This window comes from Ornithorhynchus anatinus, chromosome 1 (assembly GCF_004115215.2).
Source record: "Ornithorhynchus anatinus isolate Pmale09 chromosome 1, mOrnAna1.pri.v4, whole genome shotgun sequence".
Lineage (NCBI taxonomy): Eukaryota > Metazoa > Chordata > Mammalia > Monotremata > Ornithorhynchidae > Ornithorhynchus > Ornithorhynchus anatinus.
Genome location: NC_041728.1, coordinates 2823414 through 2840547, shown reverse-complemented (window position 1 = coordinate 2840547; position 17134 = coordinate 2823414). Strand labels below are relative to the sequence as shown.

The 17134-nt window shown below is 56.6% G+C and overlaps 1 protein-coding gene across 4 annotated transcripts in view; it reads left to right on the top strand.

The window, feature by feature from the left end:
* The window catches only part of BRF1 (BRF1 RNA polymerase III transcription initiation factor subunit), a 160391-nt gene extending 143609 nt beyond the window's left edge, over nt 1-16782 (top strand). For all 4 annotated transcript variants that reach the window (XM_029058868.1, XM_029058871.2, XM_029058869.2 and 1 more), the window contains 3 exons: nt 10116-10167; nt 14105-14273; nt 15789-16782. In XM_029058868.1, coding sequence (XP_028914701.1) covers nt 10116-10167; nt 14105-14273; nt 15789-15823 — 256 coding nt within the window. In that variant the 3' untranslated portion in view covers nt 15824-16782. The remainder of the gene's footprint in view (nt 1-10115; nt 10168-14104; nt 14274-15788) is intronic.
* Nucleotides 16783-17134: the final 352 nt, after the last annotated feature.

Sequence of the window (17134 nt, the reverse complement as noted above, 5' to 3'; positions counted from 1 at the left end):
ACCAGGCAGGTATTCTTCCCACTCCCCTTCCACGCTGGATGTGTCTGTGCCCGGCCCAGCTCGGGGGCCAGGGCTCCCACCAACGTGTGCGAGCCACAGCTGAGGAAGCAGCCCCCCACGCCCCAGTCCCAGCCCCGGCCAGGCGGGTCTTGGGCCGATCAGACCCTGGCACCTGCCCCGCCTCCTGAGACAGATCCTGAGCTGGGGCCTTCAGACCCAGGGCCTCCAGACAAGCCAGCGGTTGTCTGGGAAGCAGTGTGGCCTAGTGGAAAGAGCACGGGCCTGGGAGTCAGAGGACCTGCATTCTGATCGCGCCCGGCTCTGCCACTTTCCTGCTGCGTGACTACCTTGGGCCGTCCGCTTCCCTTCTCTGGGCCTCCATTCCTTCATCTGCAGAGTGAGGCTCCAAAACCTCCTCTCCCTCCTGCTTAGACTGTGAGCTCCATCGTGAGACCCGATGATAGGATATCTACCCCAGCTCTCAGTACAGTACTTGACACATACTAAGCACTCAGCAAATAACACGATTATCATTATTATTATTATTATTGGTTCTGCCCTCTCCCCGGGGTCTCAAGTCTCCTCCACACTCCCCTTCCCTGTTTCAGTCCTTAGACCCAGGGCGGTTTGCCCGGCTCCTTTGCAGATCACACCAGGCGCACACATGAGTGATCCCTTTAAACCTTTGATGTTTGTTTTGCTTTGTCAAGTGGATCGGGGGTTGGGGGTGGGAAGGGAAGGAGGGGGGCCTGTTAGCATTTGTAGCACTTCTCCCTGCCTCGCCTGACAGGAGTAAAACAAGCAACCAATCCCGTCCTGTTCCAACCCCCTGCTGCATTTGGCTGGGGGCCAAGCTTTGGTAACCACCCCAGCCCCAGCCCTAAAGGCACCAGTCAAACACGCTTCGTCCAACAGGCTGGCTCATGTCTGAGGGAGAGATTACCCTGGGAGGGATGGGCCTCCTTTCCCCTCTAACTCCATTCCCTCAGGCTCCTGCCCATGGCTGGAGCTGGCTCTCAGGCCCCTTCCCCTTGGAAGGTGAGGGTGGCAGGGAGAGAAGTGAGAGCTCCGTGCCTGGGTCGTTGTCTGTTAAAGTGGATCCCGCTGTTTCCTGAACCTCCTCCTAAGAAGCGCTGGGATCTCTATACCTCCGGTGCCGGCCAACGGCTTAGACAAGGGAAGCCGGGCACGGGATCCTCGATTCCTTTCTGCCCGGATTTCCGGACCTCGGCAGACTGAGAGAGGAAATCCTCAAAAAATGCACCTTGTCCCCACTCGTCCTTGAGGCAGTCAGAAAGGCCAGGGAGCCAGTGGGTGGGGGTCTTGCACTGGGGAAATGGAATTCACCGGGCCATCACGGCAGAGCCCACCCTGGACCACTGGCTATGGTATTTCACCGTAGAGCGTATTTGTATTCTCTCATCACTGGGGTATTTGTTAGGGTTTACTATATGCCAAGCACTGTACTAAGCGCTGGGGTGAATAGAAGATGATCACCCAAGTCCCTGTCCCACATGGGACTTATGGTCTTAATGGGGAGGGAGATCAGGAAATTAATTCCCATTTTACAATTGAGGAAACTGAGACGTAAAAAAATGAACTGATTTGCCCAAAGTCACATAGCAGGTAATAATAATAATAATATTGTTAAGCACTTACTATGCCAAGCACTGTTCTAAGCACTGGGGTAGATACAGGGTAATCAGGTTCCATGTAGGGCTCACAGTCTTAGTCCCCGTTTTACAGATGAGGTAACTAATAATGTTAGTATTTGTTATGCATTTACTACGTGCAAAGCACTCTTCTAAGTGCTGGGGGATACAAGGTGATCAGGTTGTCCCTCATGGGGCTCACAGTCTTCATCCCCATTTTACAGATGTAGTAACTGAGGCCCAGAGAAGTTAAGTGACTTGCCCAGTCACACAGCTGACAAGTGGAGGAGCCGGGATTAGAACCCATGACCTCTGACTCCCAAGCCCGGGCTCTTTCCACTGAGCCACGCTGCTTCTCTAAGGCGCAGAAAAGTGGAGTGACTTGCCCAAGGTCACGCAGAACACGTGACAGAGCCAGGACTAGAACCCAGGACCCCCGATTCCCAGGACCAAGCCCTTTCCACTCGTCCAACTGTTTCTCATAGAAACAACTGTGGTATTTGTTAAACTCTGTACTGAGCGCTGGGGTAGGGGCAAGATCATCAGGTCAGACACAGTTCCTGTCCCACGTGGGGCTCACCCCAACTCCGTAAGGAACAGGACAATGCCCGGGGGAGAGAGAGGGGAGAAGACTGGCTGCGCAGCTTCCCCGCACAGTCTCCCATCAAGTCTGCGTGGAGACTCCACCCTGAGTCCCCTCTCTCTCCGACCGTCCGTTCCTGATGATCGACGGCCCACCCCCGAAGGGCAACTTTTTAGATTTTTCTTACTGTCATTCGATAAAGCGGCCCCACGATGGAGACATCCCAAGGCGTCATTTCACTTTGTATCCTGTCAGGAGACAACAGCCAAAAATCAGCATCTCGGCCCTTCTTCTGCTTCTCGTATAGTGATGTGCGTGTGTATACAAGAAGTCACTTCACTTCTCCGGGCCTCCGTTCCCTCAGCTGCCAAATGGGGACCCAATACCTATTCTCCTTTCTGCTTAGACGGTGAGAGAGCTGATGACCGCTTAGTGCAGTGTTTGACATTTAGTGAGAGCTCAACATATATCATGATTATCAATTCTGTCCCCTCTCTCCCAGGTCTCAATCTCTCCCTCCCTGTTCCAGTCCTGGGCCCAGGGCTGTTTGCCAAGCTCCTTTGCAAACCACACCAGTCACACGCATGAGGGATCCCTTTAAACCTTTGATGTTTGTTTTGCTTTGTCAAAGTGAACTTGTTGGGTGGGGGGGACAGGAGGAGGAGGGTGTTGGTTAGCATCTGTAGCACTTCCTGCCCTGCCTGACTTGAGTAAAGCCAGCGCCTTTCCTGCCCGGAGTTAGTAGTCCTTAAGGGTTGGGTCTCCTTAATTCTGCCAACACCCCCCATGGGTCAGGAAGTGGTGGGGGCCTGATAGTCTCTGATCTACTCCAGGAAGCTGCTGGGCCACTTGTGGCAGAGTTGGGATTCCGCCTCCAACCTGGACCCCTTTTCTTCAGTAACCACGTTGTTCACCGGCTGTGCCGGCCACCGTGACTAGGGCCCAAGGAAAGCAGACCCCTTCCGGGGCCTGGGAGCCAACACGTGGACAGGTCTGGAGGAATGCGGGCCAAAAGGGGCCGTTGGGACTCTCTCAGGAGGTGGGTGGTGGATAGCCTGCCCAGAGACCTCTCACGGGGTCCTCGGGCGAGACCCGGGGGGTGGGGGGAGGATGGCGGTGGGCTGCCTTTCCCCTACCTCCTTAGGGATTTTTCTAGAGTATCCAGGAGGAACAGGGACCCTGCCATCCGTGGTACCCTGGCCTCCCTCCCATTTGTACGCTACCCAGGCCTGGTCCTCTCTCCCGTCCTCATGTTACGGTAGCGGTCGGGGAAGGAAGAGTGCTATCTTCCCCTTTGTTCACATTCCCTGCCCCTATTTCCCCTTGGCCCACTTTCCCTTTCCCCTTCACCTACTTCCCCCTCTCTCCTCACCCACTTCCTCCACCATCCTCGTCCGCTTCCCCCTCCGTCCTCGCCCGCTTCCCCCTATGACCTCACCCTCTTCCCCCTCCGTCCTCGCCCGTTTCCCCCCTCCGTCCTCGCCCGCTTCCCCCTCGTCCTCGCTCACTGCTGCCTCTGTCCTTGCCCACTTCCCCCTTTCTCTATGTTCTCAGGAAGTAACCGACTCCTGCTGAGTGCTTGGCTGCTGCTTGCCAGGGGTCGAGCAGAGGCCGACCGTAACCACCCTGGAACACACTGATGGCATGAGAAGGGAGCGCGGAGCAGCGGAGTGTGCGGGTTTATCGGCACTTCCGCGTGTCACCGCAGTGCTTTAATGTGCCCCCTCTGGTAGTTCACTGAGGGGTTCTCGGGGTGGACCGTGAGATGGGGGATAATTTTAAAGTCTATTTGCCACTTAAATCAGAGATTTGCCGTAATTGGCTGTGATAAATTTGCAAGCAAGGAGGAATAATTTATTGCACATAATTGGAAGCGAGCTTCAGAGCAAATGTGTGTAATTCTGAGGCAACGGCTGGAAGGCCTTGGTTTCCAGATGGTAGCCATTGAAATGGCTCTTTGATGGATAATGTATTAGCCCCGGGGAAGATAGGGCGGGGTGACTTGTAGGGACGTATCTGATTTGGGGACCCTGGCTTATATTCCTTCAGGCATGGAGTCCCTGGAAGGCCTTGTTCAAATAAACAGGAATAGGCACGTCATCTCTTGGCAACAGCGGGCCGGGTCACGCCTCAGCCCAGTGTTGTCTTTGGTGGACGGAGGGTCCCTGTGGTCACATAGCAGGGTCCCGGGGTGTCGGTTGGGGGCAGCGTGTGTGGGATGCGGGGGTCCGCTGGGGCGGGGCGAGGTCTAGCGAGGCCAGAAGCGAAGTAACGAGGAACTGGAGAATCTGCTCAGAGGTGGGGGAGCGGTGGGACCGGCCGCCACTCGATCCGGGGGATTTCCGGGGACAGAGGCTGGGACTAGGGAGTCCTTGAAGAGATGCGGCTCTTGCCATCCCGGGTCTGGCCAGATCAGGGGAGAGCCAAGTCCCTAATTCTACAGCCCCCGTCCCCAGCGGAATAAAAACCCAGAGGTGGTCATGAGAGACTTTTGGTTTGGTGGGGGGAATTTAACCTCCTCTAGGCTGGTGACTGTCTGAACACTGAGCCCAGGGAAAAGGATTGGAGAAGCAGTGTGGCTCAGTGGAAAGAGCACGGGCTTTGGAGTCAGGGCTCATGAGTTCGAATCCCAGCTCTGCCACTTGTCGGCTGTGTGACTGTGGGCAAGTCACCTCACTTCTCTGCGCCTCAGTTCCCTCATCTGTAAAATGGGGATTAAGACTGTGAGCCCCACGTGGGACAACCTGATTCCCCTATGTCTACCCCAGCGCTTAGAACAGTGCTCGGCACAGAGTAAGCGCTTAACAAATACCAACATTATTATTATTATTATTATTATCTGTTTCTAGAGAGCGGGACACCCGCACTCGGTGCCGTCGGCGGGCACAGCCATCGCTACACAAGGGAAGAGGGCTGATATAATAATGATGGTATTTGTTAAACGCTTACTATGTGCACTGCACTGTTCTAAGCGCTGGGGGAGATACAGGGTCATCAGGTTGTCCCAGGTGAGGCTCACAGTCTTCATCCCCATTTTACAGATGAGGAAACTGAGGCCCGGAGAAGTGAAGTGACTTGCCCACAGTCACACAGCTGACAAGTGGCAGAGTCGGGATTCGAACCCAGAACCTCTGGTTCCTCAACCCAGGCTCTGGTTCCTCAACCCGGGCCACGCTGCTTCAGTGGATTGAGTGGGGCCAGGGTTGGAGGGAGATGGAAGGGCTGGAGGAGGCGTAGTGGCCCGATTTGATTCACTTCATCTTCTGGGTTGGACGACTGGTCTTGGGCAAGGTTTGACTGGAGACTCTAGACCGTAAGTTGGTTGTGGACAGGGAATGTATCTGTTACATTGTTCCGGCCTACTCTTCCAAGCGCCCAGTCCAGTCTTCTGCACACAGTAAGTGTTCAATAAATATGATTGACCGCCTGACTGACCGTGGGGTCCCGAGCCACGCTGGCATCCAGTGGTTCCGTCGGAACTGTGGCCTGCCTCTCTGTCCAGCCCGCTGGTCCAGCGAGTGCCATGAAGGCCCGAGCCGAGGACGGGGCCCAGGCCACCTCCGGCCTGGCGGGGGGAGGGTTGTGGCCACGCCGACTCAGTGGCGGCGGCTGCGGCGATGGAGACTCGTCACCGCCCCAGCCGACGGGGATCGGAGCGCGCCGGGAGCCGGAATCGGTTGGGCTCGGGGAATGTTTCGCGGTCAAGGGCACGCACGCCAGCCAGCCCTTCCCTCCCTCGCCCCTCCCCGACTCTCGAGGACCGTTGCCCCCGATGACCCTGACTGTAGGGGCACCCGCTGAGGCCTTGCCCCTGCCACAGTGGTAGAGCTACCGGTTGGCCAAGGCTTTTGACTTGGCATTCTCCTCGCTTTCCTCTGGACTAACCCTCTGCCCACAAATTCCTGCAGCTTCTCTTCCAGATCCAGACATGGGAAAAGGGGCCGTGGGCGGAGGGGCTGAGTGACCCCTGTATCTCTTGTCAGGAGAGGAGGAGGAGAATGGCTATAAGGGAGTCGATCAGGGACCGGTTTGTTTCATTTTCAGCCTTCGGCTTCATTCTAATTTCCCTTCCTTCCCGTCAGCCCTGTCTGTCAGGTCATCTCTGAGAGCCGGACACTTGACCCGTCTGCAGAGACGGGGCTTCGGCTCCCGTCGCCATCTTTTCTGAAAGCCTCTTTCCCCGACAGTGGGCCGGCCGCCGCCGCCACGCTAGCCAATCCCCTAGTTCGCGGAGGGTGCCCGACTCGGCGTCGGTGGTCGGTCTGCCCACGCGCCCACCCAGGCCGGTGACTTAGGAGGCTCCCAGCTGGCAGGCGGGGTTGAGCCCAGGTTTCTGACCTGGGGGCAGTTAAACTCAATTCCGAGTTCTGATTCAGGGCAGTGAGGCTGTACGGGATCCTACTCCCCATGAGGGTTGGGCTGAGCTATTTTTGGTTTTGTTTATATTTGCTAAGCACTTACCATATGCCGGCCATTCTAGGAAGCACTGGATGAGATGTGAGATAATCAGGTCAGACAAGATCTCTGTCCCACACTGTGCTCACACTCTAAGTGGGAGGAAAACACTCCCACTGAATCCCCATTAAACAGGTGAGGAAACTGAAACACAGAAAGGTGAAGCTATTTGCCCAGGGTCACCCAGCGGGCAGGTGGCAGAGCCAGGGTTAGAACCCAGATCCTCTGACTCCCAAGCCCGGGCTCTTTCCACTAAGTCATGCTCCTTCTCAGTTCCGCAGGTCCAGAGAAGGAAAAACAAAAGCCGTGACCTCCTAAACCCCTGCCCCGACTCAACGCAGGGCCGCACGGTCAAGTCATGGTCTCTGGAATTGGGAGTACAACTTATATATAGTACTTTTCCAAGTGCTTAGTACAGTGTGCTGCACGCAGTAAGTGCTCAGTAGATACCAGTGGTTGATTGATGGAGTGAGAGTGTCCCCAACAGGCTTTGAAAAGACTTCAAGAGAGGTTTTGCAGAGCAGAGTCCTTGCCCTCCGCACCTGCCAGACTTGACTTCACGGGATCTTTCTCCGGTTGTCGAACGGGGAGGCTAACTCAGATTTGAGCGTTCATCTCAGGAGCGGAAAGTAGGTGGAGTCGAGGGCAGGTGTTGACCGTCGGCCCCATCTCCCGCTCCCGGAACATCTCTGGCGTTTCGGCCCCTGTCGGTGCCTGGCCGGCGACAGCTTTCCCTCGTCCGTATTTGGATCAGCAGCGGCTCGTTAGTGCTGAGGCCTGTGCCTGTGGGGCAGTGCCTTCCTTGGAAAAACCCGCTCGCCTTCCCCGACTGGTCCGGAAACGGAGACGCGTTCAGTCCTGTGTCCTGCGTTTCGCAGGTCCCGAGGCCCTCTGACTTCCTGTCCCCAGGCGGCTGGGAAGACACAGCCACGGCCCCAGTTATCATCCAGCAGAACCCAGCAGCCACTCTCTGGGCCTCGCCCCCCGGCCCCCCGGCCCCCACCACTCAATCAACCAGTGATGTTGGACTGCCCACGGCGTGCAGAGCCTTCTCCTAAGTGCTAGGGGAGTCCCAGAACCACAGAGCTGGGAAACACGATCCCTGCCCACGAGGAGTTTACAGACTAGACTCCCTTGGGTCGTGTCCCCGGTGCCGGACCAGATCCCCTGGTGTGAACAGGCAGGGAGGAGCTCCCCTCTTGTGCCCGGCCCTGGACGTGGGGCCCCCTCCCTCAGAAGCTGCTCATCCGTGGCCTTTTTTTTTAATGGTGTTTCTTGTTTTGTGGATTATCCCAGGCACTGTTCTAAGCGCCCGGTTACAAGCTAATCAGGTTGGACACAGTGCCTGTCCCACATAGGGCTCAGAGCTTTAATCCCTACTTTTCAGATGAGGTAACTGAGGCCCAGAGATGGTGAAGTGACTTGCCCAAGGTCACACCCAGTAGATAAGTGGCAGAGCCGGGATTAGAGCCCAAGTCCTTCCGACTCCCAGGCCCGCACCCTATCCTCTAGGTCACGCTAGTTCTCTTCATCCCATAGACCCCACCTGGCCGGCCGCAGCCAGTGGCCGCCTTCCTCGGGGTGACGGCAGCCTGCGGGGATCCTCCGGCGGCACTGATCACCGGCGGCCGGCAATGCCCTATTCCCTATCCTGGACCGAGTCAGCTGCTGCCCGGTCCTGGTCCCGATCAAGAGACGGGGCCTCTGGGACGTTCCAGGAAAAGCCCCGTGCTCTTTTGGCAGTCAACGGGCTGGGGCCAGGGCAAGGCAGTGAGCTGGGTGGCGTGAGGTAGTTTGAAAACCTTGAAATCAACTTCTCCGCAAATGCGGTTCCCTTTCTCTTTCATTCCCCATAAATACTAAGTACTTGGGGTTGTTCAGTAGCACAGAGTTGGTAGAACTGTCCCTGTCTGTCAGAGTAGGGATTCAGTGCCTGTTATCTGTCCCCTTCAGCCTATGAGTCTTGACAGGGACAGGAACTGTGTCTGTCCTACTTATCTTGTCTATATCCAGCGTTTAGAACAGAGCTTGGCAAGTAGTACGTGCGTAACAAGTACCATCGTTACTGTTATTATTATTACCCTTCCCCTCTACCCTAGTCTCCACCTCGGCGCTCAGTACAGTGCTTGGCACATAGTAGGTGCCGAACAAATACCACCCTATCGGTAGTAGCAGCCGTTGCTGCCGGTCCGGGGGTTCGGCTGGTGGCCCGTCGCTTCGGAAACAGGCTGGCTCGGGCTGCAGTTGCCTGGGGTCTCCGGGCGGTTCCTAGGGGCCATCGCGGGGAGCGGGGCCGGCAGGCCGGCGCCGGCCCCGGCCCCCACTACGCCGGCCAACAAGGAGCGTTTTGTCCTGATCAGAAGAGGGCGGTTTCTAGCCAAGCTTCACCTCTGGATGTCCAAGTGGGGTTTTGATGTTCTGCAGCTCGGCAGGAGTGGAACAGAGGCAGAGCAGAACGTCTCCCCCCCATCCCTCTCCCTCCCTCTCCTCGCCTCCCTCCGCCCACCTCGCCCCTGGGAGCCAAAACAACGCAATCTGTCAGAGCTAGAGACACGTTGGCGGGGGGCGGCAGCCGTGCTGTTGGGAAGTCTTCCCCAAGCACAGGACTGTTTCTGTTTCAGCGCTCTCCTCTGGGACTCCTTTGCCTCTCGTGGTCCCAGTAAATCACGTGCAGATTAGGTGAATGGGCGTCTGTAGCGGCCGGGGAGGAGAAGCCCCCGATTCATGCCGGCCACCTGAGCTAGTGGCGCTCAAAGCCAGCCGGGCCTGGACGAGTGAGATCTGGGATACAGCTGCACCAGGAACCCTGAGAACGTAGCGGATTCCTACCGGGCATCCCCTGTGTCCTGTCCCCCCGGCAGGACTTTGGGATCCTCCGCTATCGGCTGCTCCCACTGGTCCCCGCTCTAGAGGACACTTGTGGAGGAGAACAGGTCTCCGGCTGCCCGGGCCGGCCCGTCCGGCTCCCGGGGAGGAGGGAGCGTGGCCTTGGCATCCCTAGGAAGTCACTCCCACTCCCTTGCCGGGCCCCCGAGGAGCCACCGGGACTGAAACGGGGCCAGCATTGGGCTTCTTTTGCCAACTGGAGGCTGGGCGGCCGAAGGCAGGAACCAGGACAGAGAGTGGAGAATTGCGGAACAGAGCGGGTTTGGGAAAACGCCAGGGGGCTGGAGACAGAGTTAGGGACACTGGGTTGTCCACCTTGCTGTGGAGATGATGGCCCAGGTGGTCTCGTGGAGTCTGCCTGGCACTCACTGTGGGCTCCCGCTCGAACCCGCTTCCGCCCAGAGATGTGCCGTGGCTCTCAAGGCCACAGGTTTAGAACTTCGAATCCGAGGAAGACCCCACTGGGAGCGGGTTGGTCTTTGAATTCCGCTTTTCCCTCGCCGTTCCTGGGCTAATGGCCGTCTGTTTTTCCTTTGCAGATTGAGGCCTCTCCTGTCTACGCATCCGGCGAAGAAGGCTGCAGTTGGAGAGGTTCGTTAGAATTGGGCTTTGTTTGTCTTCGGAGGGACGGCCGGCGTGGCGTCCTGTGGACTGTAAATCGCTGTCCACACCGGGCACCCCCTCCCCTTTTCTGGGGCCTCAAGGCACCCCTTCCCAGACCCCTCGCTGCCTGCCTGCACTGTCGGCCTGCAGCTTTTCTTAGCGTGGCACAGAGCTCTCTTTAATATCCTGAGCCCTGTCTTCCTGGAGTGTCCCTGGGTCCCCCGTCCTGGTGCCCGCCCCAGGGGTGCCCACCGTGGGGCACAGAGGCTTCCGGTGAGATGGGTCGGCTGTCAGGGACCCCGGGACGGATGGGCGCTGGTGGGTCTGTCTATACCCTGGAGTGCCAGGCCTCAGTCGGTAGGGAGGGGGCCCCACAATTGGGAAACGAGTTCAAAGCCAGACCAGGACCTTTGAGGTCATTCCAACCCCCGAAACCAACCCCTACCCCCAAACTCCTCTCCGGGGGCAGGCTCACCCTCCTAAATCGGGGTTTTTTCAGAAAGCCTCTCGAGGGCATGCCCCTGCGGTGATCCCGCCCCACCCGAGGGACCCCTCATGGGTGGGTGGACTGGCTGGGGGGGCTCCCCCCATGCTTTGAGAGATGGAGGCAGAGGAGGCGTTCTCTCTCCCAGACCTGGGGGACTGGGAAGGGGGTGTGCAAATCCACCAACCCCGTCATGCAGCGTGGCTCAGTGGAAAGAGCCTGGGCTTCGGAGTCAGAGGTCATAGGTTCGACTCCCCTCTCTGCCACTTGTCAGCTGTGTGACTGTGGGCGAGTCACTTCACTTCTCTGTGCCTCAGTGACCTCATCTGTAAAATGGGGATTAACTGTGAGCCTCACGTGGGACAACCTGATGACCCTGTATCTACCCCAGCGCTTAGAACGGTGCTCTGCATATAGTAAGCGCTTAACAAATACCAACATTATGAGAAGCAGTATGGCTCAGTGGAAAGAGCACGGGCTTGGGAGTCAGAGGTCATGAGTTCGAATCCCGGCTCTGCCACTTGTCAGCGGTGTGACTGTGGGCGAGTCACTTCGCTTCTCTGTGCCTCAGTTACCTCATCTGTAAAATGGGGATTAAGAAACTGTGAGCCTCATGTGGGACAACCTGATTACCCTGTATATCCCAGCGCTTAGAACAGTGCTCTGCACATAGTAAGTGCTTAATAAATACCAACGTTATTATTATTAGTCCCCTCCCTTGACCAGGAAATTGGCTGCAGGTCTTGTTGTCAGGGAGGGGAGAAAAGGGGATGGCAAGAAAAGGGGATTCGAGAGTCATGCGGGACTCCGCATGAAGAAATCTGGGAAAACCCATCTCCAGTAGGGTGCTCCACAAAACTCCCAGCTCCTGGCCCCTCGGCAAAGCTGTCCGGCCGGGTAGAGCCGTGTGTTCGGCCACGGTGACGTGGCTCAGCAAGCCTAATTCTGCTGTCCGGGGCCGCTGGGATGACCGGAAGGCCCATTCTTGCCTTCCAGGAACTCCCAGAAGGGGTTCTGAATTCTCCGGGAATCCCTCCCCCAACCCCATCTCCTTCCCTTCCCCTCCTCCCCACCTACCCCTCCCTCCCCGGGGCGGTCCGGGTGGGATTGGGAACTGCTCCATCCCCGACTCCGGAAATATATTCTTTTCCATTCTGCAGCAGCACTTAACAGCGCCAGGAGAATTGGTGTCCTTTTATTAGTCCTCCTAACTAGAGAGTCATCTCCTCTTGATTACAAAAAAAAAAAAATGAAGTCGTGTCCTTTGACACCAGTTTGCAGGGGGCCGTTAATTTCTAGATCGATAGATTCTGGGCCCCACAGGTCTTTGGCTCCAGGCTAAACTTGTGTATCACATTAAAAGCCGGGCAGAAGGTCAGTTTGTTATCTACAGTAGAGTGAGGAAAGGATTTTAAATATATTTTTGATAGTCTTTTTTTAAGATTTATTTTTTTTCTTTGTCCATAATTCTGAGCAGTATGGTATATTATCCCTGGGGAAATAAGCTAACCAATTTTCTGCATGCCCCGTAGAAATATCTGCTCATTTTTAGGGCCAGGGCAACCTGGAAATGGTTGCCCATTAGGGAAGGGGGACACATTCATTAGGGTGAGAACTTTTAGAAAGTCCCGAGCCCCATTCACTGCCCTACAATGAATGGTGTTGCGTAGTAGAAAGAGTAGAGGCCTGGAAGTCAGGAAATCTGAGTTTTAATCCCAGCTCTGCCCATTTGCCTGCTGTGTGACCTTGGGCAAGTCACTTCTCTTCTCTGGCCTCAGTTTCCTCATCTGCAAAATGGGGATAAAATACCTGTTCTCCCTCCCCCTTAGAGTGTGAGCCCCATGCAGGGCACGGACCGTGTCCCCGGCCTGGATTGTCTTGTATTTACCTTAGCATTTAGTATGGTGTTTAGCACTTAGTAAGCACTTAACAAATACCGCTACTAATATTAAGCTTCAGAGCAGGCTAAAAACGACTGTACACTTTGTCTTAAAATGACGGTTTTCTCCTCCCACCCACCAAGCCCCCTGCTTTGTCCACCTGTCTGATGAAGAGTGAGCCTCTCGGCTTTCTCCCAGCATTCTGGACCCAGTACCGGTAGCATGGCCAAGTGGATAGAGCACGGGCCAGGGAGTCACAATTAGTCAATCTGTGTTGTAATCCTGGCTCTGCCACTTGTTTTGCTGTGTGACCTTGGGCAAGTCACTTCACTTTCCTGTGCCTCCGTTTCCTCATCTGTAAAATGGGCATTAAGATGGTGAGCCTTATGTGGGACAGGATCCGTGTCCAACCCAATTACCTTGTGTCTACCCCAGCACTTAGTACAGTGCCTGGCAAATAGTAAGCACTTAACAAATACCACAGTTATTATTATTATTACCAGGTTGCCTGCAGGTCCCGGCTATTTAACGTTTGATGCCTCAGGTGACTTTGCCTATCCTTCTTGTCCTCCCCACCTCCCACCGCCTCTTTAGATTTATTTTGGAGATAAAGTTCTCGGCGTAGCCAAATGGCCGCGGCCTGGATGTGGTTCTTCGTTCTTCGTGAAGAGAGGTTTGCTAATGGGACCACGTTTTTAAAGGAAAAAACCCACATTCTCCGGCCGCCACCCCGCGGGCTCCAGCCTCTGTGCGGGTGCCCAGCTAGTCCGGCTGAGCGACGGGTTGGGATCCATCCCATTTCCCAAAACAAAACCCCTAAAGTGTCACAGTTATTCTAAAATGCACCGGAGTGGCGTCCGTGAAACCGGCCGTGGCCCGGGGAACTGTGACTCCTCGAGGCACCCCGGAGAAAAGGTCCGGGCAGCACGTGGCCACATCTGGCCGGACTGGAGAGGATCTGGGAAAGTGGAATTGTCCGTGGTTCCCGGTGGACTTTGCTCTGAGTTCGATTGCCTGGCCCTGGGTTACCTAATGACTAGAAAAATGGTGGTGTTTATTAGGTACTTAGTTGGTGCCAAGCACCAAGCTAAGCATCCAGGTGGATACAAGATAATCAGCTCAGGCACAATCTGTCCAAACGCAGGCTAAAGGGGGAGAAGAACAGGTGCTTCACCTCCATTTAACAGAGGAGTGAAAGCACTTCCCCAGGGTCCCTCAGAAGGCAAGTGGCTGAGCCAGGACTAAGACCCAGGACTCCTGATTCCCAGGCATGGCATCTTTCCACTAGACCATGCCGCCGCCTCTGACTATTCATCTCAGAATTTCAGTCCCACTCATTTCCTTGTCCATTTGATTGTTTCTCCCGTCTCCCGTCTGCCTCTCTACCCGGTCCCTTCCGAATCCCTTGGCTCTTCTTTCTCTCTCTCTCCCTCCGCAGCCCCCTCCCCATCCCAGTCTGTCAGGCTTCTTGGGCTCCGAGCCCAGGGCCGGAAAGCGGACAGATCAGCTGTCGTTGGGCCGTAGGAGGCCCAAGATCAATCCTCCCCTTCCTCCTCCCCAGGCACCTGCCCCGGGTTCGCTGGGAGCGGTTCCGGAGCCCAAGCCAGCCAATGTCGTGGTGGAGAGCGGGCCCGTGTCCTATAATCACGAAGACGACGTGGCGGAGGAAGAGGAGGCCGAAGAGGATGACGATCACTGCGTGAGCGCCCTCCAGCTAATGGGAGGAAATGGTGGGTCTCGGATCGCGGAGCCGGCACTGATGGAAGCGGGGCGTTCCTTATCACGCTCCCCCGCCCCCCGTGCTTTCCGGAGGCCAGAGAGAGATGGGAAATCTCCAGGACCTGGGAGGGGGCTTGCAGGGGTGGGGAGGGCTCCTCGCCCAACTGAGAGGGCTCAAGCAAAACCTAAATTGGACGGCATCTTCCGCCGGCATGCTGTTTGGTGCGGCTGGAGGATTTCAGGCCATTTAGTGTTCCCTCTGAAAAAGGTCCTCACTCGCTCTAAGGGAATTCCTGATTAAGCCAGTGCTGCTCACTGCCTACTGAGCACTCTGAAAAACCAGCTTCTTATCATAACGACCCAGAGGGATTCTCAGTGGCGATTCGTAGGCAGCCTTTTCAAGGAATGTGTCTCCCGGCCCAGCCAGGGATGTGGTCAGAAATGCCCTCCAGGAAGCCATCCAGCCGGAGAACCCAGCAGGCCCCAAAGGGAATCGGGCGGATCCGGGAAGGAGCAGCCCATGCCGGAATCCTGGAGGGAGAGTCGGGGATGGGAAAGGAAGAGTCGGGGGTGTGGGATGGTCTGTGCTGGGGACCACTGGGGAGAAATAGGGGTATTGGATGATCCCTGCTGGAACACTGGGGTAGAGTTTGGGTGTTGGATGGTCCATCCTGGGTCAGTGGGGGAGAGGAGAGATGGGGAGGGGAGAGTCAGGTGTCAAATGGCAGGAGAGCTCCCGATTTGGGGGTTCTGCTGGATCGGTGCTGCCCTCAGAGCCAGGGTTTACATGCATGAAAACCACAGTAGAAAAACATAGATCGCAAAGTACCACTACGCTGGCCCGGCAGGTAGCAGTCTTGTTCCCAGCCCTACTGGTGGGGAGAGGGCGGGGGGAGGTGTGTGTGTGTTTCTGTATGTCTGTCTGTCCATCTCCCCTCCCTGGGGCTCCTGCCTACCTGCATCTGAAAAACAACTCATCCAAAAGTTACAGAAGCAGCATGGCCTAGTGGCAAGAGCACGGGCTTGGGAGTCAGAGACTCATTTGTCTGCTGGTGACCTTGGGCGAGCCACTTCACTTCTCTGGGCCTCAGTTCCCTCATCTATAAAATGGGGATTAAGACTGTGAGCCCATGTGGGACAACCTGATTACCTTGTATCTGTCCCAGTGCTTAGAACAGTACGTGGCATATAGTAAGTGTTTAATAAATACCCTAATTATTATTAGTATCTGGCTCCCTTGCTCAAGAGAGAGCAGTGATAGGAGACGTCATTCCCTCCTTTGGCAGAAGGGACTCACCGGGTCATTGCGTACGCCGTCACGGGCGTGTCCTCTCACACGCATGTCCTTTCACACACGCACACCCCCTCACGTGCACACCCCATCTTACAAATGCCTCCTCAAACACTTGGGCCAGGCAGTGGCGAGGTCCAGGATACAGTCCCTCAAATCGGTGTGATCCCGGGCTAGGTGTGGCATCCAGGTTACCACTGGTGCTCTTGGTTGACCGTTCCCTCCGGATTTTCAGATTACGGCTGCGAGATAGACGACGACGATTTCTGAAGGGCCCCGCTACGACCTGGCCGTTGGACCGACCCTGGGATCTGAGTCGGCTGGCGCGTCGGAGAGACCCTTGGGGGCCCCCTCCGGCCTCCTGGTCGGCGTGAACAATCCTGACCTTTAAGATGGGCTCCCGAGGCTGTACCGTGACCCATCCCATCTGCACTGGCCCCACCTCCCCCACCCCCGGGACCATGGTCAGGTTCCGGGGGCAGACCTTGGATTTTGGGATCATGTTTGGAGAAACGCAAGTGATCATTTCTAAAGCAGAGAGGGCGGTCTCTCTCTCTCTCTCTCTCTCTCTGTCACTCACTCACTCTCTCTCCGTGTGTGTTCCCATCTGATGGAGAAGATGGTTTGTAAGTTCCCCCCGGGCTAGCATCTCGCTGCCGCTGGATTGAGCAGCTCTGCCCCACTGGCCGGCACGGAAGGAAGGTAGACTTTCCGTTCGGCCTCTGGCCTGTACAAAACGCAATGTCTTGCGAGGCCAAAGTGAGCATACCTCTCTACACTAAACCTCAAAGAATCCAGAGCCCGGACTTCCCGGCACGGGACCGGGCTGGGCTCCATTCTCCGGGCCTTTCTTTGCCACCCCTGGACGGGGGAGAGCGTGGGGGTGCCGGCGCAGAGACACTGGACCGCCCCGCTCCGCCCCGCAGGATCCGGGGGGCCGAGTGCCATCGGAGTGGCAGAAGCTGGAACGGAGCCGTTTGATGGCGTGTCGGTCGTCACCCGCAGCCCGAGGGGCGAGCCAACTGAAACCCCGACCCGGTGCTCGCTCACTCGGGCTGCGTCCTGGGGGCTCTGGATCGACAGGAAACACGGACGGCGAGCAAGACTCGGCTCGTCTCCCCGTCCGGGCCCTGCCCTCTCCCTCCCGCCATCCCCTCCCTTCTGAATCTCGTCTCTCTAGTGGTTTGTCCCATAGCAGGTGCTTAATAAATGCCGTAATGACTGAAACATGGGGCAGTCGGGAACTGGACACTCGAAAACCAATTCTCTCCCCCCGCACCCCGAGGGTGCCTGCCCCACCGTCCGTCCCCGGCCTTGCTCATCGGGCTGGTTTTCTCCACGGATCGGGACCGGGGATGTGGTGGGAGCCAGGTCCGGAGACATTGGCTGCCTCAGAATTTGGGGATCTCCGGGATGTTCCAGGCAGGGAGGACGGGAACTGGGGGAAGACGGTAGGGAATGGTGACAGACTGGTTCCTGTAGGAGGAAGCCCAGAGGGAGCAGAGGCTTCTGCCGTCCCGTCCCGCGCCGATCCCTCAGGGCTTCCAACGAGCCAACACTCGTGGGAAAGTGACATGAAGC